The following is a 26,816-nucleotide window of genomic DNA, read 5'->3' as shown; positions in this document are numbered from 1 at the left end:
TGAAAGCCTTGTATGTGGTGAGGAGCTCAGGTGTGCCAAGGAAGGACTTCGCACGACGGAGGATGCCCAGTCGGCGACTGGCTTTGGAGGCCAGATTTGAAATGTGGTTTTTCCAGGAAAGATCATGGCAGATAGTGAGACCCAAAAGCTTGAGTGACAGAACTTCTTGGAGAGGATTATTCAGAAAGTGGATGGGAGGGTCGTCCAGTCGGTCTTTTCGGAGAGACATCGTAAGAGTGTGAGCTTTGTCAGGATTGAAAGACATGTTGCACTTGTTTGCCCAGTCTGTGATTTTGTCAAGGTCTGCAGAGAGTGAGGAGGCTGCAGACTGCCGATCTGAGGGATGAAGAATGGAGCGACAGAGAGTAGAGTCATCAGCAAAGAGCTACAGAGGATTTTCAAGAGAGTCAGAGAGATCATTGATGAAGACCAGAAAAAGCACAGGGCCCAGAACACTGCCTTGGGGAACTCCAGCCTGAACAGGAAGAGGAGATGAGAGAAACCCATTCAGGGCCACACGTTGACTACGACTAGAGAAGAAGTCCGCCAGCCTTGCGTGGAGATTTCCATGGATACCAAAAGAGGAGAGTTTGTTTGGTGAGCAGAGCGGGGTGCCAGACCGTATCGAAGGCACGTGATATGTCAAGGGAGACTGCTCTAATTTCCTGTTTGGCATTGAGGACCTCCATCCATTGTTGAGAAAGCAGAAGCAGCATGTCCAGAGTGGAGTGTCCAGGTCTGAAACCAAATTGATGATCAGAGATCAAGGCATTGGAGAAGAGGAAAGATTTCATATCTGAAGCAATGATGGATTCCATGACTTTGCTGATAATTGGGAGAAGGCTGATTGGTCTGTAGTTGCTGGGATCTGTTTTTGCACCTTTTTTGTGCAAAGCGGTGATGTTGGCAGATTTCCAAGCAGATGGAAGATGACCTTGAGCAAAAGAGAGGGTGAAGAGAACAGAAAGAGGGAGTGAAAGAGCGGAAGAACATGATTTTAGGACCCGTGGGCTGATGCCGTCAGGTCCAGTTGCAGAATCAGAGTCGAGGGTTGACAGAAACTTTTCCACCTTGTCAGGAGGAAAGGACACAGAGTCCAGGAGCAGCTGGGTATGACTGGGTACGGTGGGTACCGAGAGGGATGGGTTTGGGACACAAGATTTAGAGGCAAACACAGAGTTGAGGCATTCAGCTTTTTCACGTGCGGAGTCAGCCGTGTGGCCATTTAAGGTGAGGGAGGGGATGGAGGGGGAACAAACACCAGAAACAGATTTTACCAGACGCCACCAGGATTTGGAAGAGGGAGACAGATAAGAGAGTTCGGTCCTGAGGACGGAGAGATATTGTTTCCTGGCTCTCCTGAGGGTGGACACACACTTGTTTCGGGCTTTGTGAAAGGAAATGAGATTTCCTTCCGTTGGATTTGCTTTCCAGGATACGAAAGCAAGTTGTTTCTGGGCCTCACCCACCTTCATAGCCTTCATAGCCTCACCACAAGATTCCGTGTACCATGGACGGGAGGAAGGGTATGACAACTGAAGACGAGAAGGGATAAATCTGTGCATGAGAGAGCAATTTACTTTGGAAGAATTCCCAGGATGAGTTGATGTCAGAGGCAGTAGAGATGGGAGACCAGTCCAGATGATTGATGGCTGCTTGAAGACCGTGCCAGTTGGCCTGAGTGAAATGCCAGACTCGTCGACGCTGAGGAGGCTCTCTGAAAATGGTCAAGATTTGCCCTCGTAGTTAGTCCACAAGCAATACGTAGGCCCCTTAGAACATTAGTTATGTCATAGTATGTGTGAGGATAAGGCCATTTCCACTAGTGTTACCTGCGTTGTGTAAAAGAAAATAAGCTTAGGTCCCGTTCATTTTGCCTCCACCCTCCAAATCTACCTCGTTGGGCAGCATCCATCCCGCGCCCCGATTTGGCTAATCCATCTCGTTTGCCAGCAGTGTTCGCTGCCCTTGGTTTTGCTCGAAACCAGTCAAATGCCACGAGGTAGGCCTGAGAGGGGGTGGAGCCGGCGTTGAGGTCGGAGAGCGGTAGCGGGAGATGGTAAGAGCCAGCCAATCAGGGCTCTAAGGGCATGGCGTGAGGGGCGGTGTAAGGGCGTGCCTATAAAAGCCAGCGCACAATGCCCTTGGAGAGGACTGACACGAGAATTGATGAGGACTCATTGGGAGAGGACTTTGTGAGAAGACTGTTGAGAACTGGCCATGAAGGACGTATGCGAGAGGACCGTGCTGGGAGGACTTGCCCGTTTTGCGCTTTGTACTGAAGAGGACTTGTTGGGAGAGCGCACTGTACAAGGCTTGTATTGAGAGCGCAGACGAATCTGTATTGGGGGCGCATATAGCGCCGGTTCATTTATTACGTATGCGGCTGAGCCTCGAAGTAACCGCCCAGCTAGCCTTACCTTTCGCCCCGCATTTAACCCCGTAATTGTCCAATCCGCATCAACGACACGCGGAGACCTTCTGCCGCCCTGACCATCCTCTTCGCGGTGCGAGTCGGGGACCGGAGCGAACTGCCTGGATGCCATCATCTCTGGACCATCGACCCGACCATCTGCAATCCCCGTGTGAGTGTCTGAGTGTGAAACGAGCCCGTGTCCTGGGATAAGTTAAGACTGTATTAAGCTGCAGTGTGTTCTTCTTCTCCTTCCTGTACAAATTGTAAATAAACCAATTGTTATTCCTTGTTTCTTCCTAATTCGACCATATCAGTGATTTCCTCCATTGGGTAAGCGTGGCATGATCAGAACTGCTCGGATCGGGTATTAGTTCTTGTTAACGGCTCTGATCACGGTTCGCTATCGCTCGGCATTTCCACCTACAACCGTGATTCGTGCGGGGCTTATTTCCTTGCTTCCTGGGCAGCGTTGGTAATTAGGTATTAGCGATTAGTCCTACGACCCTACTCAACGCTGTCCGGAAGTGACGTCACAGCCCCGGATCCCATCGGCTAGTAAAAGACAAGGGGACTAATCCCCCCTTGGTAAGGGGAAAGGCCGACCAGGAGATCCGCAACAAAACCTCGCCAATAAATCCTTTACAGCGCGCGTATCCTCTGCAAGTCCTCTCACAGGCACGATTCGCGCATGTATAAGGACTCATGTTTGGGCTTGCGCATGATAAAGGACTCGCTGGGGAAGGTTGGCTTTGTATGAGGACTGGCCAGGAGGACTCGCATTGTATAAGGACTTGCACGATTCGCGCATGTGAGGACTTGCAGAGGATACGCACGCTGTAAAGGATTTATTGGCAAGGACTCGCTGGGGAAGGCTGGCTTTGTAAAAGGACTGGCCAGGAGAACTTCGTGCGAGAGGACTTGTTGGGAGAGGCGCTTTGCATACGAACTTGCATTGGGAGCGCCTATTGAACTTGCATTGGGAGCGCATTTAGCGCCGGTGCATCTATTACGTACGCGACCGTGGTCGCAAGTAACCGCCCACCAGCCTTACCTTTTGCCCCGCATTTAATCCCGTGTGTGCCATCGACCCGAGGGGAGCTTCTGCCGCCCTGACCATCTTCTGCGCGGTGCGAGTCAAGGACCGGAGCGAACTCCATCAACCCGTCCATCTGCAATCCCCATGTGAGTGTCTGAGTGTGAAACGGGCCCGTGTCCTGGGATAAGTTAAGACTGTAATAAGCTGCACTGTGTGTTCTTCTTCTCCTTCCTGTACAAATTGTAAATAAACCAATCTGTTCTTCCTGTCTTTCCTAATTCGACCGGATCAGTGATTTCCTCCATTGGGTAAGCGTGGCACGATCAGAACCGCTCGGATCGGGTTTAGTAATTGTTAACGGCTCGGATCCCGGTTCGCTACCGCTCGGCGTTTCCACCTATAATCGTGATTCGGGCGGGGCTTCTTTCCTTGCTTCCTCGGCAGCATTGGTAATTAGGTATTAGTGATCAGTCCTATGACCCTACCTCACGCTGTCTGGAAGTGACGTCATAGGTCCCGGGTCCCGTCGGCTAGTCAAAGACAAGGGGACTAATCCCCCCTTGGTAAGGGGAGAAGGCCGACGAGGAGATCCGCAACAATATTGTCGCAAATTTATTTGGTGAACATAATTTTTCTTGTTATATAATGTAGTAAGTAATTTTTCTGTTGATTCACCTTTTAGATCAAACGATTGTTGATAATCACTTAACCATTCTTTCTTTGGACTTTCTTTCTCACAAGCAAATGGTAGATCTTTATGTTTTCTTATGAAGTTCTTCAGGATATTTAAAATGAACCTCAAAATAATAACCGACTTTAGAATCATCCAATTCTTTTTGTGTGGAGATACGCACATCTTGCAAAACCTTTTTATGGTCTTTTTCCTTTACCAATTTAAGTTTTCCATAAGGAAGAGCTTCAGACATTGCCCAACCATACAGGTTATTTCTATCATAGTACATCAAGTAAGAACTCTCTTTTGTTGAATCATAATTTGGAAGATATTTGTTATTTGCTTTTGCATATCTACTCGAGCAGACTTGTGAAATTCCACCTCTTTTAGCCTTTTCAATCATCAAAAGCATATCAACATCGGTTATGAAATCCAAAGCTTGTTTAGTCATTTTCAGCATCGCGCTCCAAGCCAATCCAGGCGCTGTGTAGTAGTGAGCAGGATCCAATCCATATCCAGCACGACAAACATCATCAAAAAAATGGTGTTTTAATTAATGTTTCCCCCTGTACTGTCTTTCCCTCGTGGTCCCCCTGTGCTGTGTTCCTGGATGTCTTTTTGTTGAATGTGTTTTAATGAATGTTTCCCCCTGTACTGTCTTTCCCTCGCGGTCCCCCTGTGCTGTGTTCCTGGATGTCTTTTTGTTGAATGTGTTTTCATGAATGTTTCCCCCTGTACTCTTTCCCTCGTGGTCCCCCTGTGCTGTTCCTGGAAGGCTTTTTGTTGAATGTGTTTTAATGAATGTTTCCCCCTGTATTGTCTTTCCCTCGTGGTCTCCCTGTGCTGTGTTCCTGGATGTCTTTTTGTTGAATGTGTTTTAATGAATGTTTCCCCCTGTACTCTTTCCCTCGTGGTCCCCCTGTGCTGTTCCTGGAAGGCTTTTTGTTGAATGTGTTTTAATGAATGTTTCCCCCTGTACTGTCTTTCCCTCGCGGTCCCCCTGTGCTGTGTTCCTGGATGTCTTTTTTTTGAATGTGTTTTAATGAATGTTTCCCCCTGTACCGTCTTTCCCTCGTGGTCCCCCTGTGCTGTCTTTCCCTCGTGGTTGTCAGCTCTTTCACGAGCCTCGATTCAGTATTAAACAAGTACAAAAAGTTTTAATTAAAACAAAAGCCGCGTCGATGTTACACAATGCCTAGATGCAGCTGTGCCTATAATGTCGATGTTATAGGCACAGGACATTCCTATTGATTCGATTACTTGATGTTATTTTTGTGCAAAGTGAAAATATATCTCGGCAATTTCCCGTGTGTGGCGACGAATTTTTAATATATCTCGGCATTTTCCCGTCTGTTATTTCAGGCGGTGTATGACTGACCATGCCGCAATTAAAAAATAAAAAAAATCTCGGCAATTTCCCGTGTGTGGCGACACGTGAACGAAGCTATGCTCTTCTCTCCACATTATTGTGACGACGTATAAATTAAATATTTCATTGTGACGAGTGTCATCAAATGGACGATTTTTTAATATATCTCGGCATTTTCCCGTCTGTTATTTCAGGCGGTGTATGACAGAGCATGCCGCGATTTAAACAAAATATATATATCTCGGCATTTTCCCGTCTGTTATTTCGGGCGGTGTATGACTGACCATGCCGCGATTTAAAAAAAATATATCTCAATGGACTTGAAGTTACAGGCCTTTGAGAATTCATTTCGTTCTATAAAGGGCAACTTTCATCGGATTTTCTTCCCGTTTTTTATCAACCGAGTCTAAAACTATGTTAGCGACTGTGAAAAATGAAATGATATATCGAATTTGATTTGAAATAAAACTGTGTGAGAGAGGAAGACACCACGGGCCTACAAAACAGGCCTCAAAGCTATGCAAGTTAATAAAATGGTGGATATTTGTTTATATGAAGGCTCTCCCAGAATGGGTGGAGCTATGGTTCCCAGAAAGGGTGGAGCTTTGAGGTTTTGTCTTCTCTGCAAGAACAAGAACAAGAAGAAGAAGAAGAAGAACAACAACAACAACAGCAGAGGGCACTCGATGAGCAGCGTCTGTGACGCGGCTAAAAAAAAAGAAGAAAAAAAAAAGAAAAAGAAAGTGGTTTGAGAATGGTGAAGGGTAGGGCAGGGACAGAAATACAAGTTTATGTGGCAAGGGTGCCTGGAGGGCATGAATGGTGTTGGTGTCCTGTTTTCTGAGGAGTTTGTAGACAGTGTGGTGAGTGTGACTAGAGTGAGTGACAGGTTGATGATGGTGAAAATGATGATTGGAAAGCTCTTGGTGAACGTCATCTCCGCAGGTTGGTCGAAGCGATGAAGAGAAGGACAAGTTCTGGTGTGCGATAGAGAAGCTGATGGAAAACGTGAAAGATGAGGAAGTTGTTGTGGTAGGAGGAGACCTAAATGGACATGTGGGAAGGAGTATGGATGGTTTTGACGGAGTTCATGGGGGTTACGGATATGGTGTGAGAAATGGAGAAGGTGAAAGGATTTCGGAGTTTGCTGATGGAGCTAATTTGTTGATTTGTAATACTCAGTTCCAGAAAGAGGATAATAAGCTTGTTACATACACGTCAGGTGGGTCGACGACAACCGTTGACTACCTGATGGTGCGTAGGTGAGATAGGGGGCACCTCCGGGACACAAAGGTGATCCCGGGGGCGGAGGCTGTTTCACAGCACCACTTGGTTGTCTGCGACATAAGGGTGAAAGGTGCGAGGAGAGCTCGGCGGGTGAAGTACCAACCGAGAATGAAGGTGTGGAGGTTGAAAGAGGTGACAGTAAGGGAGGCATTAAAAGAGAGGCTGGGTAGAGTCGAGGATGATGTGGTTGAGCTTGAAAGTGGTTGAATGTCAATGAAAGCCAGTCTGTTGGGAGCCATTGGTGAGGTATGTGGATGGACAAAAGGACCACCGAGGCACTCGGAAACATGGTGGTGGGATGATTAAGTTGGAAAGAGGATTGACGAGAAGAGGAAGAAGTTCAAGGAGTGGCAGAAGGCGAAGGGTACAGGAGCAGAAACAGCAGAGCATGAAAGTTATAAGGCAGCCAGGAAGGCTGCAAAGCAAGAGGTAGCAAAGGCGCAGGAGGCATGTAGGAAAATGTTCGGAGAACGCTTGGATTCAGAAGAGGGTCAGAAAGCAGTATTCAGGATTGCAAAGCAGATAGCGAAAGAGAGGTGTGATGTGATGGTGGTGAGTTGCTTGAAGGATGAAGTGGGACAAATAGTTGTTGACCCAGATGGAATTAAAGGAAGATGAAAAAGATATATCGAAATGCTGTTGAATACAGAGAATGAATGGGATGGCAACATAGAGAGTAACCCAGTTTTAGGACCGGCAGAGAAGATAACTGAGAAGGAACTTGAGGAAGCGATAAAAGCAATGAAGGGTAGAAAAGCGGGAGGGCCGACGGGAGTTGTGGGAGATATGTTGAAGGCAGCAGGAAGTTGGGGTGTGAAGAGAATGACAGAGACCTGTAATCTGGTGGTGAAAGAAGGCCGCATTCCAGTGGATTGGGAACTGAGTACCCTCGTCCCTCTATACAAGGGGAAAGGTGGCCCTCTGGAGTGTGGCTCGTACCGAGCGATAAAGTTATTGGAGCATGGAATGAAGGTATTGGAAAGGGTATTGCAGAGGAGGATAAGGAAGAAAGTGAAGATCGACGAAATGCAGTTTGGATTTATGCCAGAAAGATGAACGACAGACGCGCTTTTCATTGTGAGGCAGTTGCAGGAGAAGTACATGGAGAAGAGGAAGAAGTTGTTTCTTGGGTTTGTTGATCTGGAGAAAGCATTCGATAGGGTTCCACGCAAAGTATTGACATGGGCATTGAGGAAGCTCGGAGTGGAGGAATGGTTGATCAGAGTGGTGATGGCAATGTACAAAAGAGCGCGCACAGCTGTAAGGACAAAGGACGGGAACAGTGGTGAGTTTGAGGTGAAGGTGGGAGTGCATCAGGGGTCGGTACTAAGTCCACTACTATTTGTAGCTGTGATGGAGGTGCTGGCTCAGACCGTAAAGGAGGGTTTACCATGGGAGTTGTTGTATGCAGATGATCTGGTGTTGATTGCGGAAAGTATGGATGGACTGAAGGAAAAGATGAACAAGTGGAAGGAATGTATGGAGACAAAAGGTCTGAAGGTGAATATCGGAAAGATGAAGGTGATGGCAAGTGGTAAAGCATGTGGTGAGGTGGAAAGAACTGGGAAGTGGCCCTGTGCTGTGTAGGAAGGGTGTCAGAGTGAACTCCATTCAGTGTACAATGTACGCTGAGTGGGTTCATCAAAAATGTAGTGGTCTGAGAGGGTCATTAACCAGTGTGGCAGCTACATTCAAATGTAAGGTGTGCACAGAGGGAGCTGCAGATGGGGGAAATGTTGAGTTAGATCTTGGAGACGGCGTGAAGCTGGAAGGTGTGAAAACATTTTGCTACCTCGGAGACAGGAGAAGGTGGATCAGACTCGGCAACGGTTGCTAGAGTGAGATGTGCATGGAAGAAGTTTCGGGAACTGAGTGGCGTGCTGATAATGAGGGGAGTGTCATTGAAGCTGAAGGGAAAGGTGTATGCTGCATGTGTGAGAAGTGTTATGATTTATGGGAGCGAGACATGGGTAATGAACGTAGAGCAGCAACGAAGGTTGGAAAGGGTGGAAATGCAAATGGTTCGACGGATGTGCGGAGTATCGTTGAGATAGAGGAAGACAAATGATGAATTGCGAAAGATTATGGGAATAGAGCCTGTGATTGATGCTGTGAAGAGGAACAGGTTGAGATGGTTTGGTCATGTGTTGAGGAAGGATGAAAGTGACCGGTTGAGAAGAGTGATGGAAATGAATGTAGAAGGAAGTAGAGGACGGGGAAGACCGAGAAAGACTTGGCTAAAGATGGTGGAAGAAGAAATGCGGGCAAGGGGGTTAACAAGGAGAGATGCAGAAAATAGGGCAAAATGGAGAAGATTGTCATGGGGACCGCAAGGCTAACCCCCGCTCTAGTAGGGAAAATGGCCTTTAAAATGCATGTTGTTGTTGTTGTTGTTCCTCGTATGCATTCAATGCAAGGCCAGAAACATGCGAAGGTCAGACAGGAAAGACCATGGCGTCCACAGACCACGTGACCAATTTTTTTTCGGACTCTTCATGTCGCAACTCTCTCTATACAGGGACACTAGGCGGGGAGAGGTATAAAACACATGGACACTGCTAGGACTTCCAGGAAACAAGTCGAAATTTCAGAAAAGTGGTTTCAAAAATTTCAATAAAACCCTGAAGCGTTTTCGTTGTGCAACAACTCTGATGATGCCTTCCCATAAATTGCAAAATGTAATCGATTTAATGAAGCATTTGCATTCTACAATTCGTGGAGTTGACTTGTTTACACATCTGGTGGGATATCCTGCGAAGCTCTCGATTATATTCCAGCAAAAATTTGCGGTCGCAAAAGCCATGAAACGAATATCACACAGCAGGTCATACTCACGACTATTAGAAGATGCTGTTTGCGTATGTCCAGCTGCTTTTTGCATGGCTGGTAAAAGATGGGTTTTATAAATGTGTGAAGCTAGTGGCTGTACAGTACATACAGTATAAGCAGGTCATACTCACGGCTTGTATAAGATGTTTTTTTTGCATACGTCCACCTGCTTTTTGTATGGCTGGTAAAAGATGGGTTTTATAAATGTATGAAGCTGGCGGCTTGTGAATTTTTTTTTTTGCGTCCTTCAAAAACCACGAATTCACGGAAGATGGCCGCGGAAAGAAAAAAACTCGCCAATTTGTGGGACATTTTTCTGCGAATAGAGAAACGTCGCATTTTATCAACCGCGAATATGCGTATTTCACGAAAAGCGGGGTCAGACCCTATATGTATATATACTGTATGTGATATTTCATGATATTTCAAAAAGTTGTGGACAACTTATGACAAAAGTAGATAGATGAGTTGGGTAAGTGACGAGACCAAGCCGATTCAATTTTGGTTCAGGTCCGGATCCAAATGCGATCTATCAGTGGGATAGAAATCGTAAACTGTTTAGCTTGGCGGAGGTGGGCTCTCTAATGAGTGCAATTCTGGTTCAGCTTATGTTCACCCCCCATGTGTACATCTCCATCTCCCCTTGGACTAATTCTCACTTCTGCTCTGCTGTTGGTGTTTCTTATTTTCCATTTTGTTCCCCTCCATTCTTCTCTTGTTCTTCCAGAAGCCTCAATCATAAATACAGAGAAAAAGCTCCTCCAAAAGCCTAAACACTGCATGCCAAAAAAAGCATATGGAGCATGAGTCTCTCATGAGTGGCCAGATGCTCCCTAACCCACTTGGTCTAATTGGTTGAAAATTCTAAAATGAGGTTTCTGGCCTACCTGCTAAAATGTGTTGCTGGAGTAGTTTCTGTTATGGATAAGGTTGGGGTTAAGTTGTCTGACTTATTTTACGAGCTAAGCCAACACTTTTTAGCAGGTGTGCCAGAACCCCACTTTACCTACTTCTGAACCATTTTGAGTCCGAGAGGTGAGAGGTTTTGACTCACCTCAAACATTGATTGTGCCCACTTACGTTTTTGTTTTCACTCTTTGCACTGGTATCTGACGAGAAGGGGGTTGTGCGAATGGGTGCAGAACGGCGGGAGAGAGGGGGTTGTGGAGAAGCTTTGGGCAAGGGAACTTAGAAGTGAAGAAGTTTGTGGATAATGGAGGAAATGGTGCCTGAGTAAAAGTATGCTCATTCCTGTGTGCAGCAAACTGGTGGTGTGGCATTTTTGTGGAAAACAAACAAACAACCTTTTATGAAAAATAATATTGTGATTAATCAAAGGAAGCAAACCCCAGCAAACATGGACACATGGCCAAACATGACGATCTCACAGAAGTGGGCATGGTGCAAAACATTTAATAAATTGATGATAATTGGCAATGGACGATGAACATTTTCCCATGAAAACAAGTGTTGTGACTCTTGTAAACATCGCCCATGCTAAAGTTAATAACGAACAATCACTGCATTATTGCTTTTGACATTTCAGCAGCCATGTTCATCAGTTGGCCGAATGGAAGTGTGGAAAGAACAATCTATTCACACCTCAAATTAATAACAGAGAGCCAGGGGTGTTCTGAAATAACTATTGGTTGAACAGAAGGCAGTTGGGACGAGAAGTGCTTATCCATCCCTTTTATAATTCAGATGTGTATACTTGTAATTTCCATCTCTTCAGACCACTCAATCAACATATATTTGGTATCCGGTTCCAAAGCGATGTGCAAGCAAAAGCAGAAAGTCCTGAAATGGCTGCAGACATTGTCCTTAGTATTTCTGGTTTTGGCTTTGGTGTTACGGCACCGATATAACAAATACATGAGTACAAAAGTGACACCATTCTTGGCAATAACATAATTGTTATGCAGGCTATAACAGAAATGCTCACACTCCATCCATGATGTGTATGTGATCGCATGCAAAATAAGGTCAATAAAATTGTCATCACATTTGATGAAATGGAGCAAAACAAAACCTGGAAAATATGACAATCCAGTTGTTCTTTTCCTACATGTCATTTCAGTATGGTTTAATAGAGCTTACACCAAATCCTGGTCATTGATATAACCCATTTTCACACTCCCAAAAGTTATACAGGGCATAGCTTGTACACGTGCTCATAAAGGAAACACGATATACCTGTAGCGCTCTTTGTTCCACATTATACAACAACAACATGCATTTTAAGGCCATTTTCCCTGCTAGAGCGGGGGTTAGCCTTGCGGTCCCCATGACAATCTTCTCCATTTTCCATTTTCCCTTCTCCATTTTCCATATTTTGTTCCACATTATAAACCCAAAAAATAAGTAAAGCAATAAAAACCCTTGATCTGTACTTGCAGAAAGCACAGATTCGAGCAGCTTTGGATAAACATGCAAAACCCACAATACGTCTGCTATTGCTATGCTAAAATATGTTTCATGGAGCACGTTCTCAAACATTGTATATTTACAACATACAATAAAGTTATTTAAACAATTTTCAAAGCTTTGTTCTTTGCTGACAAATGCTATCCAGTAGCATAAGGAATGTAGAAGAACGTAAGTCTTCCATGTTCAGTGCAGTAGTACCAATGGATTCTACAATCCACTGAACACAATCAATTGGATTGGATTGGTGTTTCGCAGTTACACTAAATGCATCGTGCAATTTGAATAATTGCAAAAGCAATAAATAAGATGAAAAGAGCCATATTATAATGTACAAAGAATTTCTTTTCTTTTACAATATCCTTCCAACGAACGTGTTTGCAACGCCTTGCAAATGAAAATTACAGCAATGCTCTCTTACCGGTCGCCATTGATTTGGCACTTGAGCACCAGATCCTTATTCGTTGACTAACGAGCACTGGGATAAGGGGAGGAGGAGGGGGGGAGACAGAAAGAGAGAGGGAGAGCAAGCCCGCCTGCTGCTGAGGTTAAGTATATGCATAATGCATGTGCATTAAAACTTCCAAAACAAAAAAGATTTGAAAAAGTGCATGCGACTTTGGAGAAACCTGGGTCAAAATATAACTGTGAGCATGTTTCTGTCGATATCAATGTGGTGCAAAAATGGATAAAATTGCTGCTCTATTCCACAAAGTGTAATCTCCAGTCTGTTGTTGATCATTTTTGACTGCAAGTTTTATAAGACAGGATGAGCCAAGAAAATCTTAATATTCGTCCTGTTCATCTTGACATTGCTGTTCTTCCAATTCACCTTCGGGCGGGGCAAATCCTTCCTGCAAAAACATATCAGAATTCTTTTTTTATTCTCACCAAAGGTTGCAGATGTTAGAGGGGAGGGGAGGGCCGATCAGACACACATACAACTTCTGATCATTGTAAAACTATTGCTGTGCAATTATTTTCTTCTTAACACTGCAAAGCAGACAAACAGCTCTTTAAACCCAGAATGAGAAGTTTCAAACACACAAAATATATCTTGTATAGCTTCATTGTTTCCAAAAGAAAACAAATTATGAGTAAAACAAACGTGGACAACATAAAAGTGGAACAAGCAAATCAACACAAACGCATAAGAAAAACGTTGGGAACAAATAAAACAGAAGTAAAGAAAAATATAAGGGGCAAAAGTACTAAGGGTGGTGAGGAAAGGCATTCACAAAACACTGACTATGCCTCGTCTTGTAAATGCCTTGTACTCGGTGCTGTCCATTTACATCTGTGACAACACTGAGGTGAATTTTTTTTTTTTGCCAATCAAAAAGTGCTAAAGAAAGTTCTAGTTTTGAAAGTCTCGATTTTTGACGTCACACTCAGAACGCGCACCTTGATCCAAATGTCAGCTTACAGTGCATTCAGAAAGTATTCAGACCCCTGCCATAAAGTCCAGATCGGTGGAGTGTTGCAGTGATGGTTGTCCTTCTGGAAGATTCTCCCATCTCCACACAGGATCTCTGGAGCTCAGCCAGAGTGACCATTGGGTTCTTGGTCACCTCTCTTACCAAGGCCCTTCTCCCCCGATTGCTCACTTTGGCCGGGCGGCCAGCTCTAGGAAGAGTCCTGGTTGTTCCAAACTTCTTCCATTTAAGAATTATGAAGGCCACTGTGATCTTGGGAACCTTCAATGCAGCAGAATTTTTTTTGTAGGCTTCCCCAGATCTGTGCCTCGACACAATCCTATCACTGAGCTCTGCAGGCTGTTCCTTCGACCTCATGGCTTGGTTTTTGCTCTGATATGCATTGTCAGGTGTGAGACGTGAGACCTTATATAGACAGGTGTGTGCCTTTCCAAATCATGTCCAATCAATTGAATTTACCACAGGTGGACTCCATTCAGGGTGTAGAAACATCTCAAAGATGATTAAGAGAAATGGAAGACATCTGAGCTAAATTTCAAGTGTCATAGCAAAGGGTATGAATACTTATGTCAATGTGATATTTCAGTTTTTTGTTTTTAATAAATTTGCAAACTTTCTAAAATCCTGTTTCCTCTTTGTCATTATGGGGTATTGAGTGTAGATTGATGAGGGAAAAAATGAATTTAAATGATTTTGGCATAAGGCTGCAACATAACAAAATGTGAAAAAGTGAAGGGGTCTGAATACTTTCTGAATGCACTGTACATGGAGAAACAGTGTATTTCAAGCTCGGATTCTGACACCGACTCCACCGTCATTAGCAACTCTGAAGGTATTCAGTATGTTGAAACTGATTAGTGGGATTTTGAAGAAACTAATGGAAACAAAATTAGTGATGGAAACTCTTTCAGGGGAATTATGGAGCCGTATCATTTTGAGCCTTATGTGAGTGATTCAGATGAACATGGCGACAATTGAGGTGTTAATGAAGATGGAAACATAAATCGCATGTTCACTGCAGATTGGAAGGTTTTGTTTTTCCGTTCAATTGACGGTTTGTCAGGAATTTTGTATTGATTGATAAATCAGTTACACAGTGCCTTGAGAAAGTATTCACACTCCTCAAATTTTTCACATTTTGTTTTGTTACAGCCTGAATTTAAAATGGATTAAATTAATTTCTGTAAAATATTTAGGATTTTCGATTTTGTTTAGACCCCCCACCAGTTTCAGGTACCATCTATACACAACAATATATATTGTTGTGGTTTTCGGAACCAACCTCAGAGGTAATGGCACCCAGCATACATGTCCTCAGGTAGTGCTTTCTATAATATAACATCAGAGTAGTTCCCTCCCTTTATGTAATGGGTTAGAATGTGATATAATGCGTTGGTGAAGGGTAGAGAGGTTATTTCCCCCCATTTTCTCATTTCCTATTGGGTAATTGCCTGCCGTGTTTTAATGTAACAGCCCGTCTGACGTGCAAGTTAGTTGCCACAGCACACCAAAAAGCATTTGCATATCGCGCAAAAAGCTGGTTTGAATCGTGTGCCAAATCTTAACTGCCCCTCGTCTTCCCAGTCTCTGAATCTTCCATTTACATACATGATAAGGACACAACAACACGTGGACATTTAATTGCTCCGTCCGTCTTTACAAACAATTATGTGCTCTCAGCCATCGCCCCTGCACAAAGAACACATCTTTAGCCCCAAGCCATGTTAATCTCAGAGCTCCAATCCTTGCCAAAGCAAAATAACCCTTTGACGGAAATCGGCTGGGGCTAAGTTGTGGTGCGCCAATCGGCATTCCGGATTCCATGAAGGGCTCATTTTGATCCACTTTCAGGCCCCGCCCTTGCTGGGTTATTATAAAAGTGCCGCAGGCGAAAGCTCGCTCTCTGCATGTGAGCTGGTTTTGGCTCTCGCTGCGTGGTGGATGATCTGGGCTCGGGGTTTGGAGCTGACACTGACGGATCGAAGCTGGGAGCCGAAGTGGTGGACGGACAGAGCGAGCGCATCATCAGGCGCATATTGGGGCCAAAGCTAAGCCACACATACACATATCTTATAGGATCTGCGGCCCGACCGCACCGAAGTGACCATCATTGAGAGCACACCTTCACAGCTCTCTTGCATCACACGCACGACACCGTACACCCTCTACGACTCAACACACCACAAACACAATAGTATTTCCTTCATCTTTACCCCCTCCTTCAGCACTTGGGTTGCAGAATCATGTCTGTTTCCATCCAGCAAGCAAGAGGCCATTGACCCTCATACTTTCTCTAGCATCTGTTCTTTTCTCCGTCCGCGGATGGTCTAATAGGTACCCTATATTGTATAAAGCCAGTAGGTAAGGCTTAGGATCAAGTCTGCATCCTGCCCATTTTATTTTCTGCCTGTAAATATGGCTGCATGCTTCATTGCTGCGATTGCTTGAACATTTTGCATTCCATTCTCCCTTTTTGATTTCCCCTGCTGTACATCAAAGCCCTTGAGGTCCACCCCCACCTTTGCATGACCCCGCTTATAATAATAAATCCCTTGTCGACGTTCCTTTCCAATCTGTCCGTATCTGTCATTTCCTCCATTGATCCAGCGCTGTTCGCACTTCGGTTCGACAGGAAGATTATCATTCTCCAACAAATTGGCTCATTACGGTCCAGCATGCACCAAGCAGTAAGCTCGGCCGCCCCTAATTAAGCTCTAACTAAGATAAGAGTGGTGCGTTGGTGAGGTCGCGTTCCAAGATTGGAAAGTCACATGGTACAGCCAAACGGTGGTTAGATGGAGAACCCTAAGACTGCCAATTGGTCCACCACGCGTTCACGGTTGGCTAGCAACCTGCCGTGTTACAAAGGTATTTGTTCTCTGTAGCCGCAGGCCCGCTAAGTTCGAGGAGAAGCAGGGATTTCCCCTCGTAGTATACCCGAAACTCGTGGCCGTAACAATATCCATCCTCTCCTTTAATTATGGTACTCCCTTGGTGGCGTGTGTACTTTGTTTACTATTACTTCTACTGCTGCTGCTATGCATGCCCAACTAAGGGGTGTAGCAAGCTCTTTGGTGTTGACCCATTTGCACTTCATATCCATAGTGCAGGGGGAACGTGAGGTTAGGGCATGAATTTTGGAATGTTTTGGTCATGATGCTGGCGATTGCTCACTTACTCTTTGAGAAGGACACCGTGGGATCTTTAATGTCTGCCAACTAATGCCGGCAGACGAAACGCCCGCTTAACGTCAATCCGAGGATGGCACAAATTTAATGAATCACCTCACCTGTGAAACAACAGGATTACAGTTTAGAGCTCGACTGAGACCGAGATTCCAACCCAGGCTAGACAGCTTAGAGGGGCATGTGCATACTTATAGGCCACCCAGCAAATGTGCAGCATGATACAAGGTAAATCTGGCTCAATGGACAGGAGGCAAATTTGGTAGACTAGAAGTATGTAAATCGAGCTCCATTGTGGCTATACCTTGTACATTAGAGATGTCAAGGAATCACCATTTCCATAATGATTTGATCTTCCTATCATGCAGTATATTGGCATAATTGGGTTTTTACAGGTAAACAAATCCATTTTTCTTTTTCGTGCTCAATTTTGTGTTTGCATGCCAATCATCATCATGGCCTCCTGGAAGCTTTGAGCAACATTTACTGAACAGTGAAATAGCATAAGTGAATGGACATGGGTTTAATTTCCAAATGATGTACAATGAGAGAACGACCAATATACATTCAAACAAAATTATTGCTCATCTAGATTTTTGCCAATTGACATGTTCTCCAAAATATATTCAAACAAGAATGGCACTCGGTAGAGCGCATTCCTCCACCAGGCTAAACAGGTGATGTTTTGTATCCACTGATAGGCCAGATCTGGATTCGGACTTGAACCGAAATCTAATCGGCTTGTTCTTGTCGCCAAACCAACTCATCCACCTAGATTAGTCATAACTCGTCCATAACTTTTTATTTAACATGTTATATATCACTTTTCGCCGGATCTCTCAATGGTGAAGAATCACTTAAAAATACAAAATAATTCTCGTATCTGAATACATATTCAGATCTTCACCAAAATCGAATCAATTCGTCCTTGTCACATACGTAACCTCTCCACCAAATTTCGTATGAATCCGTCCACAACTTTTTGAGATATTTTGTTCACAGACAAACAAACAGACAAACAGGGGTGAAAACATAACCTCCATCCACCGTCGGTGGTTGAGGTAATTATCAAGAGTCAGCTGTACAAAGGAAACAATGATGGTAGCGCACCTCAGTAACATAAAGTATGTCAAGGACTTTGTGAAGCAAGGGATCATTTTCATTCTCATGCTCCTGGCAGATAAGCTCGATATCTCGAAGTTTTCCAAAATAGAAATCTCGTTCTTTCTCCAGCCCATCGACCATCAACTTCAACTCCACCACCTGCAGTTTGGGGGTGAAACAACATAGAAAATGGAGGTAGTCAATTGAGTCTATCTGTCTAACCTTTCAAATAATAACTCAAGAACGGTTAAGTAAACTTTCAAAAAGTGGACTGCGAAACAATGTCTCAATATGCATCCTCTTATTTTGTTGTCATCTAGATGCATGCTTCTTCGAAGAAGGTGGAGAAGTAGAAGCTAAACAATACAGAGCAACAGCTCTATAGATTGAAAGAGGGTAAAATAGAACCAGGCAGACAAAAAAAAGTAAATGGGTTGTTGCGTGGCAGGAATGGAATAGGGAGAATAAATAAGTGAATGAATGAAATAAATAATAGAGGGTGTCAGAGTAGAAAAGATTAGAGGTGGCTTTGGGAAAAAGCATAAAGTGATGATGGACGGCACTCTTTAAAGAGTGGAGGGAGGTACATGAGGCAGCAGAAAGCAGTGGAGTCAATTCTACAGGTGAAAAAATAGAGAAATTAATGAATGCAGGTGAGCCAACAGACGGATGCATTACAGCACATATCTGATCATTTCAGGTACGATCTGCAAATTATCTTTTCTTGGTATGCATATCTACAATAGAAAACATGAGGGCAACCCCCTTCCACTTCCCCCCTCTCCCCCCCACCCCCGTTTGTTTTTGTTTTTAATGCCATGAACAAACTTTGGTACATCATGGATGTTGAAGGTTGTGGTCAAGTTTTATCGTAATTGTGTGTGTAGTTTCTGAGGAAAAAAGCAAATACCTATTTTGGGGTTCACACCCTCATACACCACCTTAGACCCCGATTTTTTTTTAATGCTGTGAACAAATTTTGGTACATCACGGGTGATGAAGGTTATGGTCAAGTTTCATCGAAATTGCGTGTGTAGTTTCTGAGAAGAAAGCAAATACCTATTTTGGGGGGAAACCCCCGAAGATCCCCATAGGGCTCGATTTTTTTAATGCTGTGAACCAACTTTGGTACATCATGGGTGGTGAAGGTTATGGTCAAGTTTAATCGAAATCATGTTTGTAGTTTCAGAGGAAAAAGCAAATTCCTATTTTGGGGGGGGGGGGGGGTCAAACCTGGATCCACTTTGACCCCCAGTACACCCCTTAGACCACGACTTTTTTTTAAATGCCATGAACATGCTTTAGTCACAACATAACAAATATAATTTGTGCCAAATTTGGTCACAATCCCAGGTTGCAAGTGTTTACGGACTGACGGACCGAATGACTGACTGACTGACTGACGCACCATCACATAAGCTCCCCTGAACTTCATTCCATGTGAGCTAAAAACACAGAAAGCTTAAGTTTTGTGTAACTTCATTCTGGCACACCATAATGTTGTGAATTAATAGTTCCAACATCAGAGGTCAAATCTAAAGCTTATCTTTGATGAACCATATCTGACCTATGTGGAATTTGGCAGAGTTGTTCACGGGTCATCATCGAATCTTTCCTAGATTCCCTCACTCACATGTTAAATCTTCCCTTCAATCTTCAATCTTCAAGAATCAATCTTCCCTCACATGTTAAAAACTTTTGTGACATCACCATTCATACGCTTTGTGCGTACAATTTACAAACATCGCGATCCATCATTCCCCGTCGTTTTTTGCAATTCATCACATCTGATCAGGATTCTGACTGTGAAGGATCATCAGAAATCCAGGTTGTGAGTGAACTTGGTCAGAATTCCATTTTTCAGCCTGGCTCGAGGGCTGCACTCCTCCACTCCTGCGGATTGTACGACGAGAGAATTCATTTTGTATGCGTCCTCTGCAAAATGGTCAGAAGAAAGTCTGTTCCACTGGAAAAGTCAAAGACATTGGCCCCTTTTAGGAGACAGAACGACGGCGTATAAACAGCCAAAAGGGGAGGGGAGTTTTAGGAAAGAAATCGGAACTACAGGGGTAAGTGCATTTTCAGAGTGGCACTCTTATTAATAAGAAGCCTTCAATAGATAAGTGTGTTGTTGTTGTTGTTTCGTATGCAGCATGTAGCTGCTGGTTCCATCATTTTTTCTGGAAGCACGTTTGTGCCGCTGATGCAGTACCCCAATTATCAGTGAGCTGGTACTCAATTTGACGACCTCGGAAGGATGAAAGGCTGAGTCAACCCCCCTGGCGTTAATTCAACGATCGACCGGGCCAACACCCTAACCGTTAAGCCAACACCAAGCCTGATAAAAGATTTCTGATGCCTTAGGTCTATGGATTTTTCAGGAGTTGCAGCAAACCATTTGGTTATGACCTCAAAAATCACGCCATGTGAACAGTTTCAACAGGTGGATTTTGAAAAAATAATTGAGTGGAGGCCGACGCCAACATCTTGTATGCTCCGCGATCCTTCCCTGACTTGGACTCGATCCATCGTGTTCAACACGAACTCTACCGTACAACTTGTCGAGATCTTTGTCTTTCGGGAAATGATAAAGATTTTCGCTGGAATCGCTGGAATGTTGCAATTGGCAGTGCAACATGAAACCATTATTTTAATCGTGATTTCACAAGTACGATGTGAAATTCCACGTAACTGTATGCATCGTACACATTAGTTGCTTTGTTTGACAGCGGTGACATCACGCCCAGGTCATGCCCACCACCTGCCATGAATATAGGTCCAGGTCAGTGGTGGCCGAAGTAGGTGAATAAAATAAAGTCTACCTCTGGCACGCAAGGAGATAAACCATGAGCATAGGATGTAAAGGAACATAACAACAGACCTTCATGCATATACATTTGGAAAGCTTCAGATTTCACCTATAAAGCAGAACAAGCAGCTCAAGAGCAATAATCAGGATATAATATTAGCTTTCAATCTCATTGAGTGATGCATGTGATTCAACCATCCACAGTGGCATAATGATCAGAGCTTCCGCTCTGAGCGAGGGAGGTCAGTGATTCCAACCCAGGCTGAGTCATACCAAAGACTTTAAAAGAGTACTTTCTGCTTCCCTGCTTGACGCTCGGCATTTAAAAAGAATACAGAAAGGGCAAATAACCATTGGTTGAGAATAATAACAGGCTTTGATGAGCCCAATGGCCGCCTCCTGCATTGAAGTTGCTGGAAAGGGAACTCATATGATAAGATGAAAGTTTCAATTTGCATATAACACCTCTGTATTCAGGCCTTTAGTGAGTATGTTGCTTATACACTTCCTGCGTTTTTGTTTTTTTTTCCCGGAAGTGATCGAGTAATATGTTTTATGATTGTCATGCAGGAAGTATTTAAATGCATATTTTATTGAATTTTCCCGGGCAACACCGGGTACTTCAGTGAGTACAGTTTAATTCCTATGTTGTCAATAAATATAGAAGAATCATGTTTCCTCATGAGGTCTTTGCAGGTTCATAAAAGTTAGGAGCACCAATAATATTGCTGACAATTCAATTTGGATTGCACCTTCCTCTGACGGTTTAATCCCCTACCTGCTGATTCAATTCAATGACGTGTAAATCTCCTTCACCCCGCCAGGCTCTCCCGGCAGGCTTCCTCATACCAGGAGAACCAGTCGAGGCAAGCCTTCCCACAGAAGGCTTTGACATCTGGTGTATGCGCTGCACCACTGTACAAAAGGAAGGAGGCATATAAAAAAAACTAAACCTATGTACAGTCACGTGAAAAAGTAAGTACACGCCATGTAAAGTTTTGACTTTTTCAACATATTTCAACATACAGCTATTTGATCTTCATTTCAACAATATTGACAGATAAAGGTGATATAATATAACAAATATCATGAAACATTCACATTTTGTAGTCCATTTTATAATTTAAATAAACATAAATGCAAATTTCGCATGTGGAAAAAGTAAGTGCACCCTTACATTTATCACTACTTCAAATACCTAAAATTAGAATCAGGTGCACCAGCTCAGGTGCAAATGATTAGAACATCGTTAGAGAGGATCTTGGAGGAACCTGTCTTATTTAAACCTCAGACATTTAGTTTGGTTTGCTCTTTGTTGTTGAAGTGTGCGGCGTCACCATGCCTAGACCAAAAGAGCTCTCTGAGGCCTTCAGAAAGAAGGTTATAGATGCCTATAAGTCTGGGAAGGGATTTAAAAAGATCTCCAAACAATTTGAAATCAATCATTCGACTGTCCGGAAGATCATCTACAAGTGGGGAAGATTCCAAACAACTGCCAATTTCTTCAGGCCAGGCCGCCCCAGCAAGTTCAGCCCAAGAGCAGATCGCAAGATGCTGAAAGAAGTCTCTAAGAACTCCATAATGTCATCACGGGACCTACAGGTAGCTCTTGCCACTGTTGATGTCAAAGTGCACGAGTCTACCATTAGAAAGAGGCTGCACAAATTTGATCTACATGGGAGGTGTGCCAGGATGAAACCTTTGCTGTCCAGAAAGAACATCAGGGCAAGGCTAAAATTTGCCAATGAACACCTAGGCAAAGACCAGCACTTCTGAAACAATGTGCTCTGGACAGATGAGTCAAATGTAGAGCTATGTGGCCACAGTACCAGAAGCCATGTTTGGTGAAACCCAAAGACAGCATTTGACCACAAGAACCTGATACCAACTGTAAAGCATGGTGGTGGAAATATTATGGTTTTTGGCAGCTTTGCTGCATCAGGGCCTGGGCAGCTCACCATCATAGAATCCACTATGAATTCTTCATTGTACCAGAGGGTGCTTGAGGATAATGTGAGGCCATCTGTCGGAAAGTTGAAGCTCAATCGAAGGTGGACCTTGCATCATGACAATGACCCTAAACATACCAGTAAATCCACCAAGGAATGGCTGAAAATAAAGAAATGGAGGGTTCTGGAATGGCCACGTCAAAGCCCGGATCTAAATCCCATCGAGATGTTGTATGATCTTTAACATCTGCCATATGATGTTAGCAGATGAGTACTCAATTTAAACTCCATCAGGGGGTCGGTACATTTTGTGATTCAATGCCCTGCCTGAGAAATGCTTGAATGAGATCGTTGCATATAATCTGGTCGTTAATAAAATCTCGACTAGACAGGCCAAGGTTTAAGTATACTAGCTCTGCAATACCAGGTCAGGTTCTGAAGTATAATGCAACATCAATATTCCAAACATCATTAACACTTACTGAATTTTACATCTTACGATGAAACAAATACACGTTTTGATCATATAAATAGACTGTGGAATTTACTTATTTACTCTGTTGACATCACCACCAAGTCGTTTGGAATTTAGTCTCCATTTTGGGAAGACCACCAAATGGAAACACGAGTGCTCTGCCGATATAGAAGTTGGAATCTCATTTGCGATGTTAATTTGCTAAAATCTTCATTTGATAGAACAAACGACTTAATGGGCCTAAATTATTGCAAAAAAAAAAATCAAAGCAAAATCAAGGAAGGTAAAGCAAACAAGATGGTACAATACCCAAGGTACACTTGTTAAACGTACCTGCTATGTTTTTCTTGGATCTGCCGAATGTATGATCCCCAGGACTGGGAGGTGGCAAAGCATCCTGACCTTGACGAGACAGTACCGGATCATATTCCTTCCCATCGTAGTTGGCGTCGAAAAACTTTTTGAACCACTGCACAAACTCGTAGTTATCCTGAAACTTTCCTTTCACCAGCTTGTCCACAGGAATGATCTAGATTGAAAGAATTGGAAAGTTAGTCCTCTATCTTCCTAACATAGCTCCAAAGGTATTGAACAAAACAAAACAATATTTTCAATCTTGCAATTAAAAGCGCACAAGTTCCAGCACGCAGTCCAACAACTCGAAGTGGATCTAAAAGCATCCCAGGTTAGAATATACAGAAGTCTCAGGCTTCAGTCTCAGACTGACTTTGATCTTTTTTTAAAATCCTCTTGCAGCTAAACTATCAAAGAATATTTTGTAAACATTTAATAGATCATTCATTATGCCACAAAACATCTGTCATTATTAAAATCAAACAATTTTTAGATTGATGAAGCTTTAATATCTCTGCCTTGATTTCCTTTTAGAAATAAATTGTTGTCGTCTTAAGCTAGCTCTTGAGCCAGACCCCAAAATTTTCGTCATCAGTATCAGTCAGAGGGAGTAAGGCTAATTGTGATTTTTAGCAAGGCTAGCATCCCCAGAGATGACAAATGTGTGATAGCAGTGTGGAGCTCTTTGCCATCTCTGTTTTATCACTCAACTAGCGGAGCCTATGGACCAATTAGTCGTCCTGTACGCCAAAATTAATTTACCCGGACAAAGAGTGCTTTAACCTCAGCATTACCCAGGTAAAAAAGGGAATTGTAATACCCTCTGCCCCCACCACTAGGTGGCGCTACACGGTACACATTTACATAGATAATTTTATGTCCCTCCACTCCCATCCCTCGCGCCACCCGCCCCAAAGTTGTATTTGTAACCCATGTTTGGAGTGTGTAACCTAAAAGATGTGGCTGTGCATAGAACACAAACAAAACAAGGAGATAAACTTTTTTGCCTTTTATAGTTATAGATACACAACCCATCCCCTGACGTCACCAACAGCCAGATTTTCTCCCAAAATATATAGGGTCATTGACAGTTTATGGTGTATAAAGAATGTATACAAGTGTTTTCACAAAATATTTGTATCTTGTTGGAAAGGATATTAAATTCCTCATTTAATGGTATAAAAATTTTGCACCAGTGATAAAGATAATGGCCACAATGAACTTTAAAATGTGATAGAAATAAGCGCCCAAACATGTGGACAGGTATGTGCTTCATTTTATACAGACCCTCAAATTACAATTCTCGCCAATTTTGCGACTGAAATTGGAATGCTATACTCTTTTATTTTTTTTTAATACATGGTCAAGGTTCTTGAAAGAGTTCGGACACAGAACAGATCAGGACACAACATAACAAAGGGAACTGCAGAAGATAGGGGAAACACCAACAGCAGGGCAGAGGAAGAAAGTAGACAGAAACAGACAAACAATTGGGATGCACATAACGATGAAGGGTAGGGGAGAACACAATTGGAGGACAATATACACTGCGTTCAAATAATTTATACAACTTCGCCGTTCCCTCTGGATCATTCAATTTGGCCGAAAACGACAGCAAACACACACAAAAAAGGAGAGAAAGATGGCTCAAACAAGTTTTCTTACCTTTTAAAGGATTTATTTTGTAAAGCAAACAGGGAAGAGGGTAACAACACGCTATAAACAAAAACGGAACGAACCAAGCGAGTCAAATGGACACAAAGAGGTAAATGGGAATATTCAAACTTATGTACAATGATTGGAAATAAAGCAATTCCTAACCAACTAGGCGCCACAGATCACACTCATGCAACAACACAATAATGCAGGTGAGACTTCCCTTTCTCTGATGCACAGGGTGAACACCAGACTCAAAGCAGACCGCTTCAGAGACCAGGTGCGAGACGACAGCCAGTGAGGAATAGCTCCCAAGATGCCGAAGGCCAAAAATGAGCACGATGAAGATCAATTACAAGGAATGCCAGCGACAATTCGCCTCCACGAGGCCTTATGGACCCCTTTATAGTTTATCCTCCAAGCGATTGAGGCCTCCTGCTCTGCCCTCCATTCTCTTCCTCCAGCCTCTCCAAAAACAAGGGTGATCCCAGCTTGGGTCAATCTCAAAAGAGACAAGACACAATTAGTCCCCTCTGTGATCACTGATCAGCTTATTTGTTTGGCCTCCTTCTAAGGCGTGTGTGCATTTTAAGGCGTGCGTATTCCACACGAGGCTTTCTGATCTCTCGTCTCAACCCATGAACCCTCTTCTTCTTCTTCCTCATTTACGGGTCGCTCTTGTTAAAGGTGGGCGCGATTCGGAAAATTTTAAGTCCGCTTACCGCTTATCCGCTCCGCCAGCCCGTGTAGTCCGATTCGCTTATCCGCTTCAGCGGCCGAAAATCTTAGTCCGCTTACCGCTTATCCGCTTCGATTCGATTTTTTTAAAGCGCTTCGACGTTTTAAAAGCGATTTTTGACGTTTCTAAAGGGAATTTAATGCTTTTTAAGCCTAAATAGCCATTTCTAACTACTACAAAGACAAACAAAGCTTTTAAGATCAAAAATATACATTTTTATTTAAATAAAATTTATTCAAAATTTATTGAAATAAAGTTTTCCACCCGACTCTACTCTATGCTACAGTTAATTTAAATATAATTTTAATATATGCAAATTACATTAAAGAAAAATCAATTTGCTCGTCCTTTCTTTGACAAGAGAGTCTACTAGTCAACAGACTAGCAGTCTGTTGACTAGTCCTCGTCTTCCTCCTCCACCTCATGGGCCTTCTTGAGGATTTGGAGGTTGCCCTTCATGAAGACGAGGGCCTCGAAGTTCGGTGCAGCCAGGGCCGACCTCTTAGGCCTGGGGCTGTCCGACCCGTAGCTGAACACGCGCTCGACTGAGGCAGAGCTCGGGAGCAGCGTGTTCTGCCTGAGAAATAGAGTTACCCAAGCATCACGGAACTCGAGCGGGAAGAGATGGGGCGAGAGCCGAGTTGTTAGGGTTTCACTTATTATTCACTTAAATAAATATTCACAATTCTAGAGTAACGGCTCAGGCTAACAGCTGATTTGGCGAATCGCGATACGCTTTAATTTTTCGGTAGTCCGCTTACGCTTATCCGCTTCGGTTTCCGGGGGTTGTTCCGATTCGCTTATCCGCTTCGAAAACGTTAGTCCGCTGCAGCGGATAAGCGGATAAGCGGACTTTCGAAGCGGACCGCCCACCTTTGGCTCTTGTTCCCTCCTTCCTCAAGCGAGTTCTCTCACATTCTCCTCTTCCTGTGGTTATCTTTTCCTCCTGGGCAGAGTTCTCTTCTGCCGTCTCACCCACAAAATAAAGGCACATGGCACTTCCAACTCCACAACACATTACGCCACCATGGCTGACAGACACTGTCCAGACAGACCGCGATGGCCTTTTGCA

General features: G+C 43.6%; 1 protein-coding gene across 2 annotated transcripts in view; it reads right to left on the bottom strand.

Moving 5' to 3' along the window:
• Positions 1–11,007: 11,007 nt before the first annotated feature.
• Positions 11,008–26,816, bottom strand: part of LOC137423218 (microtubule-associated protein RP/EB family member 3) — a 52,529-nt gene continuing 36,720 nt past the window's right edge. For both annotated transcript variants that reach the window (XM_068110125.2, XM_068110124.2), the window contains exons 4-7: positions 23,329–23,524; positions 21,350–21,486; positions 17,769–17,921; positions 11,008–12,891 (exon numbers count right to left, since the gene is read on the bottom strand). In XM_068110125.2, coding sequence (XP_067966226.2) covers positions 12,823–12,891; positions 17,769–17,921; positions 21,350–21,486; positions 23,329–23,524 — 555 coding nt within the window. In that variant the 3' untranslated portion in view covers positions 11,008–12,822. The remainder of the gene's footprint in view (positions 12,892–17,768; positions 17,922–21,349; positions 21,487–23,328; positions 23,525–26,816) is intronic.

This window comes from Myxine glutinosa, chromosome 3 (assembly GCF_964187855.1).
Source record: "Myxine glutinosa chromosome 3, kmMyxGlut1.1, whole genome shotgun sequence".
Lineage (NCBI taxonomy): Eukaryota > Metazoa > Chordata > Myxini > Myxiniformes > Myxinidae > Myxine > Myxine glutinosa.
Note: the sequence above shows the minus strand (reverse complement) of the source record. Positions and strands in the feature narration are given on the sequence as shown.